Source organism: Perca fluviatilis, chromosome 23 (assembly GCF_010015445.1).
Source record: "Perca fluviatilis chromosome 23, GENO_Pfluv_1.0, whole genome shotgun sequence".
NCBI lineage: Eukaryota > Metazoa > Chordata > Actinopteri > Perciformes > Percidae > Perca > Perca fluviatilis.
This window is the reverse complement of record NC_053134.1, coordinates 3,056,620-3,066,619: the sequence shown is the minus strand read 5'-3', so window position 1 is coordinate 3,066,619 and position 10,000 is coordinate 3,056,620. Positions and strand designations below refer to the sequence as shown.

Here is a 10,000-nt window from a genome sequence, read left to right as displayed (position 1 = left end):
GCCGTGCTAAACTAAGCTAAACGCTAAAGACAAAAAGTTGCTGATTTTCAACCCTTCTGAAGCGACTCATCCAGCGAAGTTATACCGGGCGGGTAAGCGTGGACCTTTCAGATACTGCTGCCATTCATCTGCATGTACGGCAGAACAGAAAATCTTAAAACTAAAGTAGCGGTAGCTAGCTAGCTTGGTTAAACATTTTTTGCAAACAAATCTAGTTAGTAGTTTTGCAAATTGTGACCCTGCAAGATCAGCAGTTTTTGCAAAATCGTAAAGTCTGTCATTAAAAACTCAGTGACATTATGACAGATTGTCTTTAGATGGGAGATTTTTTTTTTTGTGTTTTCAGAGTCTTTTATTGGGGGCATAACTGTGCATAGATAAATCCATGGCGCTGTCCTTGGTGCTGAAGTAGCAGACACATTTATAACTGGGACTTTTTTCTCAGATCGCTGCTCTTCGGTCAAGGGAAGTACGGTGGCCGACAGGGGCAAACGCCCTGCAACTTCAGAAAACACATGCAAATAGACAAAACACAAGCAAATTAAGAAAACAACTACATTAATTTGACAACAAATGTGCAGCATTCAGCAAACGCGCTGCATATACACACAACACAACCAAATATAAAACGCGCTGCATTTAAAAAACGATGCAAAAAGAAAAGCAAACCCCGAAAAAAGAAGCGATGCAAAAAGAAAAACAACTTCATTAATTTGACAACACATGCGGGGCATCGCAACCGCGATGCAAATACACACAACACAACCAAATACATAAACGATGCGAATAAAAACGCGATGCAAAAGAAAAGAACACAAACCCCGAAAACAAATGCAAAAGAAAAACGCTGCATCCAAATTCCACAACGGAAGTTCTCCAGACAGGGAACAGCTAATCAGCTGGATTTTCGACCCTCTTTCTGCCTTTTTATTAAAGTCGGTATGGCTGCATAGTAAAAGAGAACTCCTGTCTCATGCCCTTATTAATAACATAATATAATATATTAGTAATATACAGCTCTCTGCTCCCGTCTCAGCCGGAAGGCTGGTGCCGTGCTCGAGCTCGACCTTTCAAAAAGCGCTAAAGGCTCGTTTGGGTGCGTCTTCCTTTGGTGTTTTGGATGATTTTGAACTAAACAGTACGGCACATTCATGCTAATGAATACAATAACTTTTTCAGGGATGTATTACTTACAACAAAATGGAGCAAGCATAGCAGTTTTGTGTTTATTTGCAGGGGATTTATTCAGTTTGATAAACGGTAAATTGGCTGTTTTTTTTAAACAGGGAGGGATTATAAATAGTCTGTTTTTGTATTTCAAGAGCGAATTGCTCCACAATATGAATACAGATTGGTCACTTATTTTGTTGTATAATCACAATATTACACATGATGAGGTCTACACTTCAGTGATGCGCTTTCGGACCTGGAAATTAAACCCTCTTATTTAATGTGGCTTAAACAAACGTCAACGTTAAACACTGATGCAGTTTTAAATGTTTTATTACCACGAGTTTACAGACACGTCTCTGCAGCAAACATAGACTAAATATTTACAGTCTGTGAGCTCACCGTTGCACACTGTTCTGAGATTGAACGTTTTTTTTTTTTTTTTTTTTTTTTTTTTTTTTTCATAGACTATGCTCTCCCCCAGCCCCCTCCCCCAAAAAATCAGCTGTTCCACTGCTAGTGTAATATTGTGATTATACAACAAAATAAGTGACCAATCTGTATTCATATTGTGGAGCAATACGCTCTTGAAATACAAAAAATAGACTATTTAAAATAGTCCCCCCCTGTTTAGTAAACCAGCCATTTACCGTGGGATTTATCAAACTGAATAGCCTAAATCCGGCCTGCACATAAAGACAAAACTGCTTTGCTTGCTCCATTGTGTTGTAAGTAAAAAAAAAAAAAAGTTATGGTATTCATTAGCATGATTGCCGTACTGTTTAGTTCAAAAACATCCAAAACACCAAAGGAAGACGAAGGCCCAAACGCCGAAGCTTTTATTTTGAAAAGTCCCTCCAGAGGTCTGGAGAACTTCCGTTGTGGAATTTGGATGCAGCGTTTTTTTTTTGCATTTGTTTTCGGGGTTTGTGTGCTTTTCTTTTTGCATCGTTTTTTATTCGCATCGCGTTTATGTATTTGGTTGTGTTGTGTATTTGCATCGCGTTTGCTGAATGCTGCACATGTGTTGTCAAATTAATGTAGTTGTTTTCTTAATTTGCTTGTGTTTTGTCTATTTGCATGTGTTTTCTGAAGTTGCAGGGCGTTTGCCCCTGTCGGCCACCGTAGGGAAGGGAACGGAAGGCAAGTTATTTGTATAACACAGTTCAGACACAAAGGCAATTCCCAGTGCTTTACATAATCACAAATATACATGAAATAAAAAAATTAAACAATCATTAAAAAAATCTGTAGATTTAAAATACTTAAACCTACATTGTGTAATGTTTTGAGTTGATTCTTAGCAAAAAACCCTTTCACAAATATGTGCTCATTCATGTGTAATAGGCCTTTTTCACAGCAGACATGTTGACATGTCATAGTAGGAAAAGCACAGGTGTATTCAAAACCATTACTGATGGCTGCATTCCACTTAGGAGAGGTCCTGGTATTAAACCATTAATGATGGCTGCATTCCACTTAGGAGAGGTCCTGGTATTAAACCATTACTGATGGCTGCATTCCACTTAGGAGAGGTCCTGGTATTAAACCATTAATGATGGCTGCATTCCACTTAGGAGAGGTCCTGGTATTAAACCATTACTGATGGCTGCATTCCACTTAGGAGAGGTCCTGGTATTAAACCATTAATGATGGCTGCATTCCACTTAGGAGAGGCCCTGGTATTAAACCATTACTGATGGCTGCATTCCACTTAGGAGAGGTCCTGGTATTAAACTATTAATGATGGCTGCATTCCACTTAGGAGAGGTCCTGGTATTAAACTATTAATGATGGCTGCATTCCACTTAGGAGAGACCCTGGTATTAAACCATTACTGATGGCTGCATTCCACTTAGGAGAGGTCCTGGTATTAAACTATTAATGATGGCTGCATTCCACTTAGGAGAGGTCCTGGTATTAAACTATTAATGATGGCTGCATTCCACTTAGGAGAGACCCTGGTATTAAACCATTAATGATGGCTGCATTCCACTTAGGAGAGACCTGGGTATTAAACCATTACTGATGGCTGCATTCCACTTAGGAGAGGTCCTGGTATTAAACCATTACTGATGGCTGCATTCCACTTAGGAGAGGTCCTGGTATTAAACCATTACTGATGGCTGCATTCCACTTAGGAGAGGTCCTGGTATTAAACCATTACTGATGGCTGCATTCCACTTAGGAGAGGTCCTGGTATTAAACCATTACTGATGGCTGCATTCCACTTAGGAGAGGTCCTGGTATTAAACCATTACTGATGGCTGCATTCCACTTAGGAGAGGTCCTGGTATTAAACCATTACTGATGGCTGCATTCCACTTAGGAGAGGTCCTGGTATTAAACCATTACTGATGGCTGCATTCCACTTAGGAGAGGTCCTGGTATTAAACTATTACTGATGGCTGCATTCCACTTAGGAGAGGTCCTGGTATTAAACCATTACTGATGGCTGCATTCCACTTAGGAGAGGTCCTGGTATTAAACCATTACTGATGGCTGCATTCCACTTAGGAGAGGTCCTGGTATTGGTCATGCTGACTCACTGAAATATCTTACTGGGACACTTGATGGAACTGACCCATCGTTAAGGTTATCAATCTCAGCTGTGCTTTTCCTACTATGACAAGTCAACATGTCTGCTGTGAAAAAAGGTCCATTACTTCCACCAACTAATCAAAGTATTCTCTTAGCGTAGAATCTGCCATTCAGAATCATTCAGAACACATACGGGCGACTCGCTCGAATGACGGCCGCCACGTAGCGCCTCCATCTTTAAAATATATTAGCCAAAGAGGGACATACATCCGCATTTCGCACTTTTAGACTCTGGCACCGTGACGAATGCCAGTCGGGAGGGAAAAATAATTAAAACGACCACGCAACAAGACCAAAGTTAACATAGGAGTGGCTAGAACAGCTGCTTGTAAACAATGGAGATACTAAGAGATCATTTCGGGTTCGGCCACCGTAGCAGTTGAAACGCGCTGGAATGGGAGGGGCTAGAAAGTAATGTTGTCATATACAATTTCACCGCTAGATGGGAGAAAATCTTACACAACGTAGCGTTAAGAAGCATAGAAGTGTAGGAAAGACTGCAGGAAAAGCAGTCGCAAACCGAAAAGCTTCAGTTTAATCTTGGATCCATCACTTTCTCCAAACTATAAACTATATAAAGAACCAAAACAGTCGTTCATTAGGTGTCCGCCCCGTTAAAAATGACAAGTCACCTACTGTCAAAACCGTTAAAGCCATTATTTGAGAAAACACAAAGCAGCCCAAGCTGACCAATCACAGACAGCCTGATGGTGTGACCTAAATGGAGTTTGGACCGAGTTGGTTTAGACTTTCTTCAGTGTGAGAGCGGTAAGAAGACGTCCATAGGGTGTGTGTGTGTGTGTGTGTGTGTGTGTGTGTGTGTGTGTGTCTGTCTGTGTCTGAGACCTCTTCCAAAGATGTTTCCTGTTGTTTTTACTCTACACACACACACACACACACACACACACACACACACACACACACACACACACACACACACACACACACACACACACACACACACACACACACACACACACACACACACACACGTTTGTTTCACTATCTTTGTGGGGACCCCGTCATTGACATAATGCATTCCCTAGCCCCATACCCTAACCTTAACCATCACCACTAAATGCCTAACCTTAACCCTTACCCTAACCTTAACCATCACCACTAAATGCCTAACCTTAACCCTTACCCTAACCTTAACCATCACAACTAAATGCCTAACCTTAACCCTTACCCTAACCTTAACCATCACAACTAAATGCCTAACCTTAACCCTTACCCTAACCTTAACCATCACAACTAAATGCCTAACCTTAACCCTTACCCTAACCTTAACCATCACAACTAAATGCCTAACCTTAACCCTTACCCTAACCTTAACCATCACAACTAAATGCCTAACCTTAACCCTTACCCTAACCTTAACCATCACCACTAAATGCCTAACCTTAACCCTTACCCTAACCTTAACCATCACAACTAAATGCCTAACCTTAACCCTTACCCTAACCTTAACCATCACCACTAAATGCCTAACCTTAACCCTTACCCTAACCTTAACCATCACCACTAAATGGCTAACCTTAACCCTTACCCTAACCCTAACCATAACCTAATTCTATCCCTACTCCTAAAACCAAGTCTTAACCCTCAAACAGCCCTTTAAACTTGTGGGGTCCAGCATTTTGGTCTACAAGGCTGTGCAGACCCCACAAGTATACTGGACTCCCCGGTTTTGGACCCCACGAATATAGTTAAACAAGCCCACACACACACACACACACACACACACACACACACACACACACACACACACACACACACACACACACACACACACACACACACACACACACACACACACACACTTACTTGCAGTAAAATCCAGGATGAGTCATTTGTGTGTGTTTCACCTGTCTCCCATATCACTTTTGCTGAAAGCTGAAAGACTGTTGGGAAACCTGAGAGGAGCCAAACAAGGGGTGGTGGGGAGAGATGGGGGAGTTGAGGGGAGAGAGGGGGAGAGGGGAGAGAGGGGGAGAGAGATAAAATAACACCACAAGAGATGCAGAGATGTTATGATTCAATCTGTTTGGTGATGCTGAACAGAATCCCTGCAGATCTGCGGCCATGTTGGGTTCTGTAAGGATGGATGGAAGAAACAACACGCTGATTATTTAGCTCTTCTCTGAGCTAAACATGGTGGTGTAAATTACATCACACACAGTGAGTCCCCCCCCCCCCAGCAGTTATTTCAAAATCTTGGCCTGAACCACCAGGGGAAAAGCAACCAATTACTGGGTTTAAATGAATCACAATTTCACAGACATTACCGCAGCGTCGAGAAAGACCAGAACGACCGTTTTAGTCAGCTAATGGACTGAGAGGGGAAGCCGTCACTTGCAGTTCGCAGGATAAAGAAGGAAGGAAAGAAAGCGGGGGCTCGGCTCAGTCCTTACCGCGAAGGCTGCAGGTTCGATTCCAACCCACGGCCCTTTGCTGCATGTCGTTCAACCCTGTCTCTCCCTCACCCTTTTCCTGTCTTCAGCTGTCAAACAAAACGAAGGAAAACGAAACTGTCGGAGTGAATACTGCTCACCAGAGAACTGTAAAATGGCAATAAACCCAACAATAACATGGTCATAACCTCTCTCTGTCTCTCTCTCTCTCTCTCTCTCTCTCTCTCTCTCTCTCTCTCTCTCTCTCTCTCTCTCTCTCTCTCTCTGTCTCTCGCTCTCTCTCTCTCTCTCTCTCTCTCTCTCGCTCCCTCTCTCTCTCTCTCTCTCTCTCTCTCTCTCTCTCTCTCTCTCTCTCTCTCTCTCTCTCTCTCTCTCTCTCTCTCTCTCTCTCTCTCTCTCTCTCTCTCAGTACCTGGCTGTGGATGTGCGGAGGCTGAACGTCAGTCTTCTTCGGTGGTTTCGGGAAGGCGTAGCGGCGGCACTCGGCGTTCCTGCAGCGCACGTGCACATCAACCGGCTGAATGTAAGACACACCGCTCAGATGTTACACTCCACTGACTGATTGGTTGATTGATTGATTGGTTGATTGATTGATTGATTGACTGACGGCTCTTACAGGAGAAGAGGAATGGCATCGAGCTCTTCGTGTCCTCTGATAGGCTGGGGATCTCGGAGCCGCGCACCGCCGAAGAGGTCATCCAATCGTTGAACGTCCGAGTCCTTCACCGCCACCTGGGACACTTCGGCATCACAGAAGTCTCCACTGAGGTCAGTGTGCCTGCTGCTCGGGTCTCCTAGGCGACCGCAGCTCGTTAAGCGGCCTCGTTAATCCCCGTGGAGACGGACGGTGAGGATGGATCGGGATTATTAGAGAGCAGAGTGCTGCCGCTAAAAGTTTAATGGAACTGTTAAAGTCCCATCGATCAGCCTGGGGAAGACCAGGGCAGCTTTATAGATTATATTAATATTATTACTCTCAGCAGCAGCAGCGAGACATGTCACGGCTCCTCTGTAATAAAATCACACGAACAAATCAGAGACTCGCTGTAAGAATCTGTGAGGAGCAGACACAACACAACACAGCACAACACAACACAACACAGCACAGCACAACACAGCACAACACAACACAACACAACACAACACAACACAACACAGCACAACAAAACACAGCACAACACAGCACAGCACAACACAACACAACACAACAAACACAGCACAGCACAACACAGCACAGCACAGCACAGCACAACACAACACAGCACAACACAACACAGCACAACACAACACAACACAGCACAACAAAACACAGCACAACACAGCACAACACAACACAACACAACACAACACAACACAGCACAGCACAACAAAACACAACACAACACAGCACAACACAACACAGCACAACACAACACAACACAACACAGCACAGCACAACACAGCACAACACAGCACATCACAACACAGCACAGCACAGCACAACACAGCACAACACAACACAACACAGCACAGCACAACACAACACAACACAACACAACACAGCACAACACAACACAACACAACACAACACAACACAACACAACACAACACAACACAGCACAACACAACACAACACAGCACAACACAACACAACACAACACAACACAGCACAACACAACACAGCACAGCACAACACAACACAACACAACACAGCACAGCACAACACAGCACAGCATAGCACAGCACAGCACAACACAACACAACACAACACAGCACAGCACAGCACAACACAGCACAACACAGCACAACACAACACAGCACAACACAGCACAACACATCACAACACAGCACAACACAACACAACACAGCACAGCACAGCACAACACAACACAACACAACACAACACAACACAGCACAACACAGCACAACACATCACAACACAGCACAGCACAACACAACACAACACAGCACAACACAGCACAACACAGCACAACACAACACAACACAACACAGCACAACACAACACAGCACAACACAACACAACACAACACAACACAGCACAACACAACACAGCACAACACAACACAGCACAACACAACACAACACAGCACAACACATCACAACACAGCACAACACAACACAGCACAACACAACACAACACAGCACAACACAACACAACACAGCACAACACATCACAACACAGCACAACACAACACAGCACAACACAACACAGCACAACACAACACAACACAGCACAACACATCACAACACAGCACAACACAACACAACACAGCACAACACAGCTCTCTGCCTGCTGTAAAGGAACAGTCCACTCAAAGAAGGACATAGCGGCAGAGAGGGGAAGTCCCTTACCTTCCCGTAGACCCCATGGGACTTTATTTCATAAAACATATGTATGTTCAGTGGCAGGGGCGGATCTAGAAAAATATTTATGGGGTGGCGAGAGGGGGGGCAGGAATTTTTGAGGGGTGGCAACATATGGCAGACGTATATTTGCTGAATTTAATCACAGTTATCACAGTGTGATGAGAAATAGTATGTAGACACTACAAAAGGACACAGGCTGCCATTTACACACTCATCCAGACAAACTTCATCTCATGCAGTCAGTGTCCTGCATTTGAGGCGACCATACAATGTGACCTCACTTAATAGGAGATAGAAGTCTGATAGAAGTATATTAGGAATAAGTGACCATACAATGTGATCTCACTTAATAGGAGATAGAAGTGTGATAGAAGTATATTAGGAATAAGTGACCATACAATGTGATCTCACTTAACAGGAGATAGAAGTATGATAGAAGTATATTAGGAATAAGTGACCATACAATGTGACCTCACTTAATAGGAGATAGAAGTCTGATAGAAGTATATTAGGAATAAGTGACCATACAATGTGATCTCACTTAATAGGAGATAGAAGTATGATAGAAGTATATTAGGAATAAGTGACTATACCATGTGATCTCACTTAATAGGAGATAGAAGTCTGATAGAAGTATATTAGGAATAAGTGACTATACAATGTGACCTCACTTAATAGGAGATAGAAGTATGATAGAAGTATATTAGGAATAAGTGACTATACAATGTGACCTCACTTAATAGGAGATAGAAGTATGATAGAAGTATATTAGGAATAAGTGACCATACAATGTGATCTCACTTAATAGGAGATAGAAGTGTGATAGAAGTATATTAGGAATAAGTGATTATACAATGTGATCTCACTTAACAGGAGATAGAAGTCTGATAGAAGTAAGGGGCTTTATCACAGGACAGGCATTAAGGGAAGACCCAGGTGATGAGTGGCAGATGTGAGAGAGGGGAAGTTTTTGGGGAACAGTTTTTGACTGACTGCAGTCGGACTTTGGAGATTCGTGCTCGTAAATTGAACCAATGTGAATCACTAAAGTAGATGTGAGATGAAAGCCATTTCAAACTACACTCATCATTTTCGTATAAGCCTGCCCCTGAAGCTACTGCAGCGTCAGGTAAAACCGCAGCAGACGTTAACGTTGCAGAAACTACAGAAAATGAGCCAGATGAGGCAGATGCTTTACGCGGCAACGTTACAAAAAAAAAATTTATGTGGTTGTCGCTCTGGGACACGGGCGAGAATGAGGCTGGGAGGGAAACATCCCAGTACACTCACTACATTAAAAACTAGACTACACCCCTGTGTGTGTTAGTGAACAGGGAGAGGACAATAAGGTTTTCATCCCGTTTGAATTGAGCCATGAACTAAGGGCCGTGCGCACCAAGAACGATGACTATATATGTTTTAAAAACCGTTTTTTTAAAACTCCAGTG

General features: G+C 43.1%; 1 protein-coding gene across 1 annotated transcript in view; it reads left to right on the top strand.

The window, feature by feature from the left end:
• Positions 1 to 10,000, top strand: part of LOC120553515 (receptor-type tyrosine-protein phosphatase R-like) — a 67,496-nt gene that overhangs the window by 27,625 nt on the left and 29,871 nt on the right. The window contains exons 4-5 of the mRNA XM_039792029.1: positions 6,595 to 6,708; positions 6,804 to 6,953. Of these exons, the coding sequence (XP_039647963.1) occupies positions 6,595 to 6,708; positions 6,804 to 6,953 (264 nt within the window). The remainder of the gene's footprint in view (positions 1 to 6,594; positions 6,709 to 6,803; positions 6,954 to 10,000) is intronic.